The sequence below is a fragment of the Solea solea genome, chromosome 8 (genome assembly GCF_958295425.1).
Source record: "Solea solea chromosome 8, fSolSol10.1, whole genome shotgun sequence".
In the NCBI taxonomy this organism is placed as follows: domain Eukaryota; kingdom Metazoa; phylum Chordata; class Actinopteri; order Pleuronectiformes; family Soleidae; genus Solea; species Solea solea.
Window position 1 is genome coordinate 23075388 of NC_081141.1, and position 16601 is coordinate 23091988.

Consider the following 16601-nt stretch of genomic DNA (forward strand, 5'->3'; position numbering starts at 1 on the left):
ACTTTTGCATGCTTCTTTGCATTTTTCTTCTGAGATATTTATTGTCCTACTCCCACTTTATCCACTTTTAGCTTTGTATCCCTTTTTATATACAATTTTAGTTTGTGTATAAATTCCAGCAAGTCATGTCTTTCCTTTGATCCTTTTCACAGGGTAGCTTCTCCACAGAAGATATTGCTCCTTATATTAAAGGTACTCACTTCAGGTTAAATCTATCATTTTTTTTGGGATCTCAGATTTGTATGCTTAAATAAAATGTTTACTATTTTTCAGCATTTTCTTTGCCCCCCACATTATTTCCTTATATATCTTTTGGACTTCAAAGTTGTTTAAAAACCCTTAAAAGAAGCAGTCACTGTCCACTGAGAACGATTGTCATTTCTGATGTTTGTGTCATAGGGAACTTCAAAAGGCGGGACCAAAACAAGCCTCGTTTACGTATCGGCCAATCAGAAGATGAGGATCCACGTGACTTATATTTCACGACAAATCAAAGTGGATTGAGCGTACTGCTTGTACCGCCCGTGTGTGGACTGACTGACGGTTGTTGTCGGAGGTCTGCTGGTAATTGTGGATCACGGTATTCAGGTTAAGATGCGACGTTTGCACTTCCCGACCTATTTTTCCAAAGTATGACGGACGGACTCTGTGGATAAGAGCGGATATCTTGTGCCCAACACCGGTAAGGTCTCAGTCGAGCGCCGGCTGCTTCAGCCGCGAAGCTAGCGTTAGCACGGAGCTAGCACTATCTGTCACTTCCTGCCTTTTACGTTTAGCTTCAGCCGGCTAACCTTGTTCTATATTTAGCCTTTCGGCTAATGCTGCTTAACATTTTAATTCAATTAGATTTCTGACGCTGCTGAAACTGAATTTAAGTATTTTTTTCAGTGAAATGAGAGGGTTAGTGACAGAGGTGGTGGTCTCTCTGTATGTCACTGATGTCCGGGCATTATTTCCCCCCTCCTCTCATCAGGACCACATTTCCTGTTTGACGATGGAAAACTGTGTTCCCAATGGAAAATGCTCTGTTTTCCCGTTGGAGTAAATAGTAATCAGCTACCATCCTCTGTCTTGGTTCATGCCTTTAAATCAGTGGTCAGCAACTGCCAAACTGGCCCACCAGCATTAATATCCTGCCCTAGAGATAATTTCTTTTAAATTGCTTGCTTTTTTCTTCTCAAAAATGACATTCATTCAGAATTCAGAGCCCTCATTCTTAAAAAAAAAAAAAAAAAAAAAATAGGCAAACTGGATCAGAGTATAGTTTTAAGAGGTAAGTGACAGTTTGTGACAAATTCAAGTGACACTTTTTAACCATCTATCTTTTACTGCTTTATCCTCCACATGGGGGGTTGCTGTTTCAATCTCAGCTGGCATAGGGCGATAGGTGGGGTACACCCTGGACAGATTTAGTGTTCAGTTTGCCTAATCCCCAAATCTGCATATCTTTGGACTGTGGGAGGAAACCAGAGAACCAAACTCCACGCAGTAAGACCCTTGTTCCGACTGGGTTGCAAACCTGGGTCTTCTTGCTGCAAAGACAAGAGTGCTAACCAAAACATCCTAGATGTTGCCATTGTTAGAGCAGGTTTTGCTTGGTCCAGTATTTAATTGCTTAGGAGGCCACATTTACTCGCCCATCAACCACTACTTTAAATCATCAATACTACTACCCTTCAGCTGGATGATAACACATTTTAAAATTGCTCAATATCGGTAACAGTTTGAACTTCTCAGGAGACATATGCACCTGCTGATTGGTTTACATTATCTAATCTGTTCATGGGTTAGTTAATCAGGTCAGTGGAGTTGTACAATCCCTTTTTCTTTACTTTCTATTCATTCATATGGGAGTTTATTTTTGCAGTGTTTACTTTACTGCAGTCAAACCTCAGCATCGAAGCAGTAATTCTGCCAATAATTTTTATTGCGGAACGAGTTCTGTGGCAAAATTCAGACAGAGGAAGACGGAACAAGAAGACGATGCCCAATGAATATTATAAATTACTGGTTTAAACTTTGATCTCATCTAATAAATGACAGATACTTATTAAGCCACAAGTTTGTTCTCCAACTAGAGTCAGTTATTCTTTATGAAATATTTTAAACTTATTTATGCCATTTTTTCCATTGAAAATTAATGTCTGCCTTTGATCTGCATGCCACAAATAATGCATGAATCAAAGGTATCTTTAGCGTGAGTACTGATGAGTACGCCACCTTCCTTCCCAACTGCATTTTCTGTGGAAATGGACATTTTCAAGTTAAAACATTTCTCTAATTTTAGGTAAAACATTGATACCAAATATATTTAATGAGTCAAAGTTTGCTTGCATTAAGCAAAGTATTATTTTTGTTATGTATTTAACCTTTGTCAATGAAGTAACACTGCTAACACCCTTTCAGAACACTGCTGCCAGAGTTCTCAAGGGAGATTTCCGGTTAAGTACAGGATTGATTTTAAATAGATACTGTTGTTTACAAGTCCCTCAATGGTCAGAATCCTGCTCTCACTGCACTGCAATTTGCTATGGCATTGTTTTATAAACTATTAATTGTTCAGCCTGACTGCCCCCTGCTGCAATGCTTATAAGTCTGCCCCAACTATAACCTGTTTTAAAATTAAAATTAAGATAATACAAATGGAAGGCACCCACAAGTTTCAAAAGTGAAACCTACTGCTCAAAAAAATCCTGTCGTTAAGCAGTTTGATGGGATAAATGCTTCTTGTCCTGGTCCGCCCTGGTGTATACACACAAACACTCCCTCAGTCAGGTCTGATAGTATTGTTTGACCGAGCCTGTTTTCTGAGGGACAAAGCTTACAAATAATATTATTACATTGTTTCTGTTTAAGAAGATCAAACAGAACGATAATAATAACAAAAATGCCAAAAGTTACACACTGCAGCTTTAAACTTTCCCCTCTTTAAATGTTAATATTTTGTTTTTCTCTTATCTCTGTAAAGCACATTAAATGACCACTGTGTATGATACTGTGCTCTACAAATACATTTGCTTTACCTCTATTATTGTTCTATTGTCATTGTGTATGAGTCAACACAATCTAATTTGCTTCACTGCACTTCCCTCTCTGCTGACTCACCCTTGCTCCATTTTTGCAGTTTCCTAAGTGAGTCCAGTTTATCGGAAGCATGGAGACTCTGATCCCGACCATCAACCGGCTGCAGGAGGTCTTCCTCACCGTGGGTGCAGAGGTCATACAGCTACCTCAGATAGTCGTGGTTGGATCTCAGGTCAGCCAATGAAAAACAACTAATAATAACTACAAAGCTAAATTAAATCATATTAATCATTACATTGATTGAGTTATCATTTGTATTTGACTTTTTGATTTGAACAGATATTAAGAGGTGCATTGTTTTGTACTGCAAACCACACTGACCTTTTACTGTATCAACTCCACTGGAAACATTTTTCATTTGCCTTTTATTTCCACCTGCCGATACCATTGTAATTGTCTTTATCTCTGCCTGACTTAAAAACAATAGATCAATTATATACTAGGGGTGGGGAATTTCAAGCAGAAAATGCTATTAGAATATTCAACAGGATTATTTGTAGACAAATACGCTGACAAACACACACACGCACACAGACCCTGCTGCCACACACAGGAGGCCAAAGACAGATGGAATTCGATTATCTCTTCTCAGTAAGACAGTTTATTAGAAAATGAGCCCTTCAGCAGAGTGTGTGGGGAAAAAAGTGTGACTGTGTACTTGACTGTGAAGTAAGTTTTAAGTGAGTTATTCCACACATTGACTTTTTTCACATCCAGTACTGTGTGCTTTCTTCAGACTTCAACAGAAATATTTTTTGTCAGAGGGGAAATTCTCCACCACAATAGAAAAAGATTCCACCGCATGAGAGCTAGTGAAAGTAATGCAGGGTCCCACAGCGTGTTGAGCTCAGGGAGCGGCTTCAAGTTGCATTCAAGAAACCTCTTTATTTGACTACATGCATGGTTTCTTTCTGGTTTTCAATAATCCAACCCAACTATTTACAGTAAGCTGTCAGACAGCGATGCAGATACGTCAGTACTGTATATAGTCAGTGTCTTCATAAGTTACCAAGAATTGATTGGAGGCTGTGGTCAGAGGGATGTAGCACTTCACGATGCTAGAATCTTTTAATTGTAGGCCAATTTTAATCCCTCTGGGAACTACTAAAAGACAATGTAAATGTTTTTGATCTATATCGGAAGTTTTAATCACTAATGTTTCCTTAAAAAGTGCCAAGTTTCCCCTTAACAACAACTGACCAGAAGTAAAAATGTCCTCACTTCTGCAACAGCATCACACTAATATATGTGCTGCTGCTGCTGCCATCACTAATCATGTAGTTAATGAAGTAGAGAGAACTTTTATAATCATCAATAAAACATTTTTCTCTCGTGTATCAACTTTTATAATAAAACAAATGATAAAATCATACATTATTCATGCCTATCCTCACTACAATACTGTTAAAACTAGAACTAATAAATATGATCATATCACTCCTTTTCTAGCTTTCTTGAACACTTCCTTTTCCCTGCCCATTTTGATTACTTTTGAGTGTTTCCATTTCATCTGTCCATCCTGTGGCTCTGTTATTTTTGCACTTTTTGCCTGTGTAAGTACATTAAAAAGATTAAAGGATACAGAATATTTGCAGTCAGGACCTCAAGACACTATTAGTGTCTTGAGGTCTTGAGGCTTGAGATGGGTCCTAATGACCCATCTCAGGACATTAGATCCGATTTTATTTCTGTTTAATGCTGCTTTCATCGTATGTTTTTCATGTACCAACCCTTTTAACATGTCCCTTTTATGACCTGTCTCTTTATCTGTTGATGCTGAGAAGAAGTTTTTGAATTTTGAAAAATGCGCTATACTTGAAGTTTATTTTATTTTTGTTTTGTTAGTATTATAGTAATATTATTATTATTATTATTATTATATGCCACAACAGAGCAGTGGAAAGAGCTCGGTGCTGGAGAGCCTGGTCGGAAGGGACTTTTTGCCACGGGGATCAGGAATCGTCACAAGACGACCGCTGGTGTTGCAGCTGGTGAATGTTGCCCCTCTGGAGGAGAGACTGAAGACGGAGAACGGTAGTAAAACATGAATCTGTGTGTGATGATTTTCTGTCATGAGTGAAGTTGAATTCGACTCTTTAAACAGTCAGTTTCAAGGACCCCTTTCAGACCTTGTGTGTTAAAATCTGTCCTGAGTGATGTGATCATGTGCAGTTTGAACTAAGCACAGTTTTATTCTCTCTGTCAAGCATCTTCAAATATGATAACAAAATCCACATTTGGTTGTGGTCTGAGGACACGTTTCTCTTTTTTCTTCTACGGTATGGTATAGTCTGGTAGCTATTTTTTTGCCATTAACTCTACAGAGCTCCCCCTACAGTTTCAGAGTACATATTTTACTACACTATTGTAAACATCCATCCATCCGTGAAGCAATTTGTGTTTCCTGTGGGACCTCCAGAGTCTGAGGATTCCGGTTCGGCGGCCGTGATCTTGTAAGGCTGATTTTCCAGTAACAGTAGGCACAAAGGAGACTGCCTCCCCGCAACGAGACCTTTAACCATCACAATGACTGTTAAATTAGGGTAGAAATCTTGCATAAGTCTGCTTTCATCCATGATGTTGCCTTACTGCAGTCTTCTGGAATTACAAAACTCCTACACTACCCAGTCCGTCATATTCTTTCATGTTTTTTTAGTCTCATCCTCCTCTCATCCTTTCATCTCTCTCGCTCTCCATCACTCGTGAACACACACAGACTCAGATACATCTGTACATTGTTAATACATAATTTAGTTCAGACATAAAGATGAAGCCAGATCTCCTGTGGTCAGAGGAGACGCCTCCCGGACACATTTTAATGCCCCATGTCACTTAGTGCTGTCCACACGTGATCAGATCACTGAGAGTAGATGTTAACACCAGGTCTGAACGGGTCCCTGGACACAGAACATTCATTCACTGTTTAATCAGCTTTATTCCTGCTTATTTATTTCTGCTTCACTAAAATGAACTCTTTCTTCCTCCTCTTCACTACTCTTTCAGGACATGGGGTAAAACAAAATACCCAGAACAGCTACCCAGGTCTCTGTATAATCAGACTGCATCTTTGTTCAGTCTTGTCATTTTCTTTTGTCAGCGATCACGCACATTCCATTTGTTTTGTTTGTCTCCCGTCTTGCATTTCGAGAAAAAGGTCTGTGAAACAATCTCAGACCTTTGGAAACTACCATAAATTCATTTGTAATCTTTTACCGTTCATTTTTTATTTTTTTTTTATTTTTCCCTCCCAATCCCGAATTCCATTGTTATTCTGTGTTTCTGTACGCTTGTGTCCCTGTTGTATTACTTAAACTCGCTCTTGTCTTTTTTTCAGGTGTCAAAGCTGAAGAATGGGGCACGTTCCTTCACTGCAAGAACCAGGTACATTCACTATTTTAGACAGTCAGATGATGTACTCGACGCCGTTCACACTTATTATGTGTCGTGTTTAAATGACGCATCCCTCTGTCACCTTCATTTTTCCTGACAGATCTTCTCAGATTTTCAGGAGATCCGTCGGGAAATTGAAGCAGAGACTCATCGCGGTTCAGGCGACAATAAGGTGAGATAGAGGAGGTGGTGTAAATTTAGCGTTGCCTTGAAAAAACATTTTACACTGTGATAATAAATTTCTCTCCTCTTTTTCAACCGCTGCAGGGAATCAGCCCTGAGCCCATATATGTGAAGATTTTCTCCCCCAAAGTCCTAAATCTAACTCTGGTTGATTTACCAGGAATCACTAAGGTAGACTTGGGCACGTGATTTTTGCTTCATGTGTGCAAACAAAACAGCAACACGACACAGTATCACATCTTGATTAATGCTGATTACACAGCAAATCACCACATTCTCTGCTAACTTGCTTTTTGTTGTCACATCAGGTTCCTGTTGGGGACCAGCCAGAGGACATCGAGAATCAAGTGCAAGAAATGATCTTGTCCTTCATCTCAAATCCAAACTCCCTCATCCTCGCTGTGTCCCCTGCCAACTCTGACTTGGCCACCTCCGATGCGTTGAAATTGGCCCGTGAGGTCGATCCAGATGGTAGGAGATTTTCTTCCTCTCCCCCAGATTTCATTTTAATTTTCTTTGCACTCTAATGCTGGGATCAGACTACACGAAATCAGGCCGATTTTCAAGCGATTCCCACTCCCAGTGTCGGACCCGAATATGAAAGTCGGGAATAATAAACAAACGTATCATATTTGAAGAACAGAGTTTTGGTGTCTGGAACTACCATGTTTCCTGCTTAGTGTGACATGTCCTACAACATGCTCCTGGACGACACGACGTAACATACAGATATAAACATTGAGAATAGGAAGATTGATGCTGCTGCTGCTGTTAGGTGGAACAGTGAGCCCCAAAAAAAGGTTTCACTGAGCTTTGGCAACAGTACCTCTGCCTCTTTGACGTCTCCTCTAGGGACGACCACGACAGAGTAATAAAAAACAGAAATGTTGGCAAGAAATAGCGGAGGCACTTCAGCAACTCGGTGAATAGCAATTAAAAACTCCCTGCCGCCCAGATGACCTATGAACTCGCGCAGTTTCGCGAATGATGATTGGTTGGGGTCATACTTGTAGTGTTTTCAGTACACCGAACAAGACACGGCAAGGATCTCTGTCACTGTGATTGATAATCTGACATGGTGACTGTTACGGCCACTGCGGCTTCCCCTAGTATGCATGTATGCGTTGCTGCAGCTTCTATTGCCCAGGTGTGGACGTTCTGCCATCAATAAGTGGAAAGCAATCAGCCAACATATGCCTGATGCCTGCCAGCTTTGCAGTATAAAGGCGCCTGGGAGACTTCAGCTGGGGCCTGTGTGTTGTTGTTTCATGTGATTTAACTTTGAAAGCTGTGTATTTGTGCTACTTGAGATTAAGTAGTTAACACCTCGTGCTATGCCAGTTGCCGGCATTTTTTGTTTAAGTAACGTTTTCTCTGATATATAGATCCTTACTTCCCCTTTTTAAATAAATAATCTTATTTTACAAAAACACTCAGTTTTTATGTTGCTTCCCTCCCCCCCTTCACGGGCTGGGTCGTAACAGTGACCATCTTGAAAGACAAAAAAAAATCGTGTAGTCTCATCCCAGCGTAACAGTGTGTATTACATAACAGGCGTTTAAGGAGAAATGCACTTTTAAATTATTAAATTATGCAAGAAGTGGAGGAAGTATAAGCACATTTCAGACCCATCAGTCTTTACTGCATGCTGGCTGTTAACGTTAACAGCCTAGAAAGTAATGTTGCCATTATGGTGCACTCTGACAAATAGATTGACCAATGATGAGAATCTGCCTGTAATTATCTGGGATGTTGGCAAGTGTGGAGTAGATATGCCTGTTGCTCGCAGTGAAAGCATTTCCCCCAGCGAGCCTCACCTCATCTCTTTCCTATCAGAGATGCATTTCCTGTTTTTTCTCTCCACTATATCGCCTCCTAATGGCTCCGGTGTCTGTCTGCTTTGTGTCAGGTCGTCGAACACTGCTGGTTGTCAGTAAGCTGGACCTGATGGATGCAGGGACTGACGCACTGGAGGTCCTTCTGGGTCGAGTCATCCCAGTCAGACTCGGGATCATCGGGGTGGTCAACAGGTCGGAAACACTTGTGAATCAACTTGTGTTTGTTGCTCATTTTACCATGTTGTGTTTAACTTTTATCACTGGCCCAGTAGTATCAGTCCAGACAGATCCCATCAAGTGGACAGTGTCCTACTTGCCACATCCACATGTGTGGATCATCTGCCAATTTCCAAATGGGTCTGAGCAGACTCAAACTGGGAAGTTTGAGTCTCCATATAGCACAATATTTTCCACTCTAGTTGTCGACAAACTCTTGTTTTGGTCATAAAAACAGACAAGAAGACGGTTACCACAGAATCCTGTGTGAGGTTATATGAGGAAGTCCACACACGTATACCTCTGCACTCAAAGAATACAATGAAATAGAAATGAGGGCAAACCCCTGGTGAGAAACTGCTGCTACTGGGATTGAATGTAAAAGCGAGCACAAATGAGTGGAACACGACCAGTGGTTCCCAAAGTCAGGGTCTTCCCTTATCATCCTGATCATCTAATTACACTCTCTTATTCTCAGGAGCCAGCACGACATCAACACACAGAAGAGCCTGTCGGACTCGTTGAAGGACGAGCAGGTCTTCCTGCAGCGTCACTACCCCTCGCTCGTCTCACGTGCCGGGTCGCGCTATTTGGCCAAAACACTCAGCAGACTTCTCATGCACCACATCCGCGACTGCCTGCCTGACCTCAAAACCCGTGTGACTGTGCTGACTGCCCAATTCCAGGCAAGGCTCAAGAGCTATGGACAGCCTGTAGAGGACCACAGCGCCACCCTGCTGCAGATTGTCACCAAGTTTGCCAGCGATTACTGCCACACAATCGAAGGCACCGCGAGATACATCCAAACCACAGAGCTGTGAGTGCGACCTCAGGGTCGTTGTTTCATTGTTGTTTCATGTTGTCGTGAATTGTATTGTTGTAATTTAGCTGGACAGTCATTTTACCATTGATTAAAATCTGTGTCATTTGGGTAAATTATGGAATTGCCACCTTCATCTCCACTGCCCTCAGGGTTATTTAATTAATGTAAATATGTAGGAAGAAACGTATTAACGTTTGTGGTTGGCTGCTTTTGATTTGGTGCGATTAACATCGCTGAGACTCAACACTGAGAAACAGCATTGGTGTCACAGCTGAAACCATCTCCCCTGCAGCTGCGGAGGAGCTCGGATGTGTTACATATTCCATGAGACCTTTGGCCGCACTTTGCAATCCATCGACCCCCTCGGGGGACTGACTGAGCTCGATATCCTCACTGCCATCCGCAATGCCACGGTGATCAACTCCTGATTACTCGTCGTGTAATTTGCTTAATCCACATTCCGTGCAGGTAAATAGATGTGCTGATGTGTCTGTGTGTGATTGGTGCCACAGGGTCCGCGACCAGCGCTCTTTGTGCCCGAGATTTCCTTCGAGTTGCTGGTGAAGCGGCAAATTAAGCGGCTGGAGGAACCGAGTCTGCGCTGCGTGGAGCTCGTTCACGAAGAGCTGCAGAGAATCATCCAGCACTGCTCCTCCTTCAGCACTCAGGTTAGCAGAGGGATCAAACACCGAGTACATAAAACAGTGCTACCACTGGCCTCCTGTTGGAAAATGTCAGACCTACTGCAGAGAGTCTGGTTTGACAGCAGCTAAACGTGTACAATCCCGTTTTGATCAGCTAAGAAACATTTCTTTTTAGAAATTTAGCAGTACAGAGGCAATTTTTTTCTGTTGGAATAAAAAAGCAACGTATTGACTTTACTGTTCAAACTCAGCTGTTAGGCTTGTTACTTTCACTCAGATCTAGAATGTCTCTGTTTTAGCTTCCCCACACTGCTTCTTGTCCAACTAAGAATAGATTTTAAGATCGTATTTATTACCTTTAAGGTTCTCCGCAGACTCTGTCCTGCATACCTCAGGCCGTTTAGTACCTTATGCTCTTGGAAGTACTTTGAGATCCCCACACAGAGGTCTTATAGTCCTTCCAGGTGCTTGGTGAGAGGGGACAGAGCATCTGGTCATCTGGTCCTTTAGATTTAGGAATAACTAATCCAAGGAGATCAGGTCAGTAGAGTTAGTGACGTCCATAAAGTCCCATGTCAAGACTGTTCCAGTTAAAAGTTACAGTACATACATTTTGGTGATTTTGTTGCCATTGATGTAATTATTCTTCCTCTGTTTGATTTTCGTGAACAGAAATGATTTATAGGATGAAAATGAGCTCTGTCAACCAATACTATCAGACCTGACTGAGGGAGTGTTTGTGTGTGTATACAGCAGCAAACTTTTGAACGACAGGGTTTTTTGAGAAGTAGAATTAACTTCTGAAACTTCTCCTGGAAGCCTGTTTGCAGTCGTCTCGCTTTAGTAGCTCAATGCCGCCGTTTCCCCTTTTTGTCTTGACACGTTTATATATAAGTTACACACTACAACTTCTTTTTTTATTCTGCTGTGAAGAAGCCTGTGGTGTGAATTTTAAAAGGAAATTGTTATTAACGTTAATATTTTTGCTGCATAAATTATGTGTGCATTATGTTAATGAAGTATGTCTTTGTGTTTGCAAGGAGCTTCTACGATTTCCCAAACTGCACGACTCCATTGTGGAAGTAGTGACTGGATTACTGAGGAAGCGGTTGCCGATTACTAATGAAATGGTAATCCACAGCTCGGCGAAGATATTTAATATTAATTATAATATCCAAAAGCCTATAATCGTATTAAAGCTCAAGGGCACTTCTCCCTGCTGTTTTTTTTTCTTTCTTTAGGTACACAATTTAGTTGCGATAGAGCTCGCCTACATCAACACCAAGCATCCAGATTTCACAGATGCAGCTCAGGTCTCAGCATCTGTCAACAGCCAGCAGGTAGTTATTGTACCGTACAGCAGGTACTCACGTTCCTCAGAATAAACAGCAGCAGTTGTGTTCTGTAAATCCTCAACAATTGTGTTTTCACACTCAAACATTAACAGTTCCTTTCATGGCCTCTAGTGGAATTACAGGCTCAGCCAGAATCACCTTGACCCTGTGACTTTTTTTTGGATTTCTTGCTGTCAGGCGGAGGCTCTTGACGGAGGCAAGCGCTGGAAGAATGAGAAGGTTGCGGATGAGAAAGCGCCCCCTGCAGGCTTTGGCAGCCCCAGCAGAAGCCAGGCCATTAACCTCCTCGACACAGTGAGTGTTAGGTTGAACAGTAGGACGGAGGAATTAAAGCAGAACCTTTGCAAGTCTGGTCGCTTTTTCGCCTTCTTCTCTATGGAGCCTCCCCCTACAGTTTCGGCGTACATGTTTTTATGATGCCACCGTAAACATCGATCCATCCATCGTCTACCGCTTTATCCTCACTATCGTAAAAACTCACCGCTGAAGCTCCCCCCTCCCTTCCCCTCTCCTGGCCATGTGCATTTGTTTTCGAACACAACCATGTTTTTCAATTCTCACCATTCAAAAAAAAGCTGGTCCGATGTTTACTTGTTTTGTGGCTCCTTGCTCGGTCAGACAGTTGTTTCCTCTCTTCCTCACTTTTTTCTGCTTTGGCCTATGCTTCTTTTTTGCCGGCTCTGCCATGATGAACGTCTAAAGTAACACTATCGCTGCCCTGATCTTATAGCCAGTACCTGGCTCAGGGGTGTGTTTGTAGTGCCGTAAAGCAATTTGTGTTTCTCGTGAGACCTCCTGATTCTGAGGATTTTCGGGTTTGTGGCCCTGCAAGACAATTAACCATCACAATGACTCCAAAGCTGTTATATTAGGGGAAACTCCTGCATAGTTCTGCTATAAATAAATTGTAGACGTTCATAATTTTACTTCTGTCTCTGCCAGGCTGTACCTGTATCACGTAAGCTGAGTGTGAGAGAGCAGAGGGACTGTGAAGTCATCCAGCGCCTGATCAAGTGCTACTTCCTCATTGTCCGCAAAAGCATCCAGGACAGGTGTGACTGGAACAGATCCAGAACTCTCTGGGGGCTACAATCGCTCCCCCAGTTCCTCCTATTTCTTCTCTCCTGAGCTCAGTTGTCATTGATGCTGCTTTTTGTAAGTTTGTCTCGGGGCTGTGTGTCCACAGTGTGCCCAAGACGGTGATGCACTTTCTGGTGAACTACGTGAAAGAGCATCTGCAGAGTGAGCTGGTGGGCCAGCTTTACAAACAAACACTGCTGCAGGATCTGCTCATCGAGTCACAGGACACGGCACAGCAGCGGACAGAGGTCGCTCAAATGCTGGAGGTAAAATGAAGGCTGACGTCTGTGTTCACTGAGCAGCTGTTGTCTGTCCAGAACATCAAGTACTTTGTCTTTTCCCTTTTATCTCCTCTTCTTTGTAACCGTGATCTTGCTGTTCTTCCTTTTCAGGCGCTCAAAAAGGCCAGCAACATCATCTCTGAGATTCGAGAAACCCACCTGTGGTAGCCAGAGGACACAAACTAATTCCCCTTGTCATAGGACACCTCTGACAGTGTGAGAGTGGATGTGGGTTTACAGCACTGAAAGTAAAAGTGTGTGCGTGTGTGTTTACAAATGTGCGGCAGCACTTGGGTTTTTCTCATGGACCAGTGACAGCAGCACATTTGGATCTTTAACTCTGGGGCTGTTGCTTTTCACTGTGAACGCTGTGTCGAGAGGGACGACGATCAAACACCGGGGGCCAGAAGTGTTATAGCAAAATCTAAATGACAGAAACATTTTGCATACATTTGTGACAAAATGTTTCTGGTCGTATACGTTTGTCGCTTGAGATGTAAAAAATGTCAGTTATACAGTATGTGGAGTATTTAAAGAGATAGTTCGATGTTTTTTGAGAGTGTGGTTGTATGAAGAATTGACAGCACTGACTTTGGAACCTCTCAGGAACCTGAGACACAGACAATTGATAAAAAGCTCACCTATTAAAATGTGCCAGTTTAATTCTACTGTATTTTAAGAATACATGCACCACTTTTTCCTCTCTGTTAAATGGCCTTTTCTGCCTGGAAAGCAGAAGTTTGTAAACCTCTCCCTTTGCCAAACCAAACTCCTTAAAAGAAATCAGCGTTTTTAGCTTGTGGGGATACAGGAGCTGCTGGTCCAATGGGCAAGTTTGTGTCACTTGGGTAAATCTGATTGAAGGATTTCAAAAAGGCACAAAATAACACGTATTGAATTTACTGACGGTGGCAGCTGTGGATCAACAGCTCCTGTGTGCAGTGATGTAAAAACACGAGATTTTCTCTAAGGACTTTGGCGTGTGGGAGAAAAGCAGTTTATAAAACGACACAAAGCTCAGTTTCCAGTCAGGAAAAGTTGTCTCATGGCAAGATGAAGTGACGTTCTTATCGATATATCGAAGTCAGCACTCGGTCTGTGTCAGTACCTCATACGCCACCCTGCACTGTCCCTTTCTCTTGGTTTTTTTTTTGGATCAAAATGTAACTCACACTTTCTAAATTGGGGGCTTTGTCTGAGCCCCTTTAACAGGTGCTAAAAAATTCTGTTCCATGATTTGCATTGCAACTTTGCTCTCCTGTGATCCGAGCTCTCACCAGAGATGGAGGTGAAGTGGAAATCCAGCTCACTCGGTGCTGACTGCAGTGCAACACTGCAGAGACACACACCAGTCATTTGAAAAGATCACAGCATGAATGCAGATGATTTTCTTCTTCTTTTTCCCAGCTCGGGGGGGTAAAAAAAACAAACTATCAGGTTTATTTACAGTGTCATTTACATATCCGCTTATTTAATTTCTGTTGCACTTCATTTGTCAAGTCAGACAGGAGGAGATCAAACATTCCCGATACGTTTGCCTCTGTTTATGAGAGGTTTTTAGGAGAATACATCACAGAGACGGGCAGCTATATGTATGTAGTCTGTATATGCTATAGTGACAGTGACTTGTGTTTTTAAAAATGAATAGGACATTAAATAATCAGGTTACATCCTATGGCTTAATTGTTCTGTAACTTCTCTTCACCTCCTCTCACTAATTACCCACTGGTTTCCTCTTTAAATGCTACAGAGAACAGCTTGTTCCACATCAATGACCCTCTCCAAACAACTGCTGCCACAAATAAAAGAGATTCAGTGTGCAGATGCCTCCTGCATGCATTTCTTTCATCCTAAGGTAGTCAGAGCCATTTAGTTGTGTAACATTGTTTGATGTGTAAAAATATTCACCCTTTCCTCTCTGGTGTTCCTAATTTAGGTGGACGGCCGGATACGTTTGTCTCCCACGTCACGTAGAAAAGAAAAACTATTCCTCTCAGTCAAAACAAATTGTTCTAAAAAACGAGGCTGTCTCTGTCTTAATGGTACAGTTTCTGTGCGGTCAGGGAGCGAGCACAGCGTTGCATGTGTGTGTTCAGTGTGCATGTGTGGGTGTACGAATGAATTATTCATGTATATTTGTATTATTTAAATACGCAGCAGGGTCTAAAAGTCTGAGTCCGCTTTCCTCCAAACTTTTGGACTTTGCTGTGGTTGCCATGTGTAAACTGCCTTCTGAGTTCTTGCCTGCCAATGTTTGTGATACATGTTTACTAAGTGGAGTCTGTTCAGAGCGGAGGGACTCATTAAATGTCAACAAATGATGATATCGTACAAAGTCTTCCTGGCTGTTATTGACTGTGCATTTATGACAATTGATCAATTTTTGTCTCCCACAGTGCTGCAGCTTTAGATGCCACTAAACTCACTCTGCTTCGATATTGATCTGAAGTGAATGAAGAAAAAAAAAGTCTGTTTGGTGAGAGGGATCTGCAGTGTCCTCAAGGGTGCTGACACACACACACACACATGATTCTCCATACCTCTTGTCTAGATATTTGGCTCAACACATTACACCAATGTCAAATAACTGCATTCAGCTCAGAGTTTTCAGCTCCCATTTAGATGATGGATTTTTTTTAAATGAAGAAATCTTAGTAGAAAGATATGAAAAGTGACATGTGGTGGATAAACTGAATGTGTTCATGTTAGATGAGCGCTGGGAAGTGAGGAGAGAGAAATCTACCGGCACAAGCAGTGCTTTAGTGGAGTTCTTTAGCGTATGAGTCAGAGTCATTAAAGAAAAGTCAGCAGCAAGTCCTCAGTTTTGAAGTCAGTCGCCAAAGGAAAGTCGGAATCAAGTCCCCAGTGTTTGAGTCAGAGTCACCAAAGAAAAGTCAGTCTATTCCCTAGTGATTGAGTCCATGTCACCAGAGAAAAGTCCCCATTATTCTGAGCTCACGTCGTCATTGTTGAGTCTCAGTCCATTTCCCTGACGAGCTCAGTGATCCTTGGTTAAATGTAACGGTTCTACAATGAACAAAAATGACTTGGTTGTCGTCTTTTTCAAATGAAAATGAATTGATTCGTTTTGACACATCACACAAACGAATGTCACTTTTTCAAGCACTTACACAACAGCAAACGTCACCTTTTCATTCATTCATTTTCTATCGTCGTGCTCTACACTACAGGTTTGCCGTTCACTCCCGTTCATACGGCACATTTATATGTGGCAATTCTTCAATCACGCGTCTATAATCATACCCAGTTACACGCTGCTGGAACAGCAGCAGCAGCAATTTGCAGTTAACGGGATGGAACCCTGACCTTCCTGTTGGAAAACACCGCTGAACCACAGCCACACTTACACTGAATAATGTTAGTGTTAATATAGCGATCAATATCTAGTGACTTATTTGGGCACATTTAGAAAACATGAACAGGTGATAAATGGATCAATTAAAAAAGTCCTCGTTTCCAACGTCTGAGTCAAAACACTGGAAATCAGGACTTGAGTCCAAGTTCTGGACTAAAGTACAATCTAAAGATGGACCTCACTCACACTGCACTTGTGCACAAAGAAGTAAAAACACATGTTTAACAGTCGCTTTAACAGGCGCTTTAAAAATGAAAATTAACCATGAGCTAATAAAGTCTTACTTCAGGTGATTATTTTAAATTGCCTACACTTTGTCTCACACAGTCAT

The 16601-nt window shown here is 41.8% G+C and overlaps 1 protein-coding gene across 2 annotated transcripts; it reads left to right on the forward strand.

Annotated features, from left to right (window-relative positions):
* The first annotated feature begins 480 nt into the window (after window positions 1-480).
* si:dkey-32e23.4 (dynamin-1-like protein) lies at window positions 481-14714 on the forward strand. Of its 2 annotated transcripts, XM_058635844.1 has the most exons (18): window positions 481-682; window positions 3125-3256; window positions 4977-5118; window positions 6088-6126; window positions 6419-6465; window positions 6575-6646; window positions 6742-6828; window positions 6966-7128; window positions 8567-8687; window positions 9190-9528; window positions 9827-9947; window positions 10047-10202; window positions 11219-11308; window positions 11420-11518; window positions 11711-11827; window positions 12476-12585; window positions 12720-12879; window positions 13006-14714. In XM_058635844.1, exons 2-18 carry the CDS (start codon window positions 3155-3157, stop codon window positions 13060-13062), a joined length of 2022 nt encoding a protein of 673 aa, XP_058491827.1. In that variant the 5' UTR covers window positions 481-682; window positions 3125-3154; the 3' UTR covers window positions 13063-14714. The 2 variants fall into 2 exon arrangements, with proteins under 2 accessions (XP_058491827.1, XP_058491828.1); XM_058635845.1 differs by lacking the exon at window positions 6088-6126 and having other exon boundaries at window positions 485-682.
* The last annotated feature ends 1887 nt before the right edge of the window (window positions 14715-16601 follow it).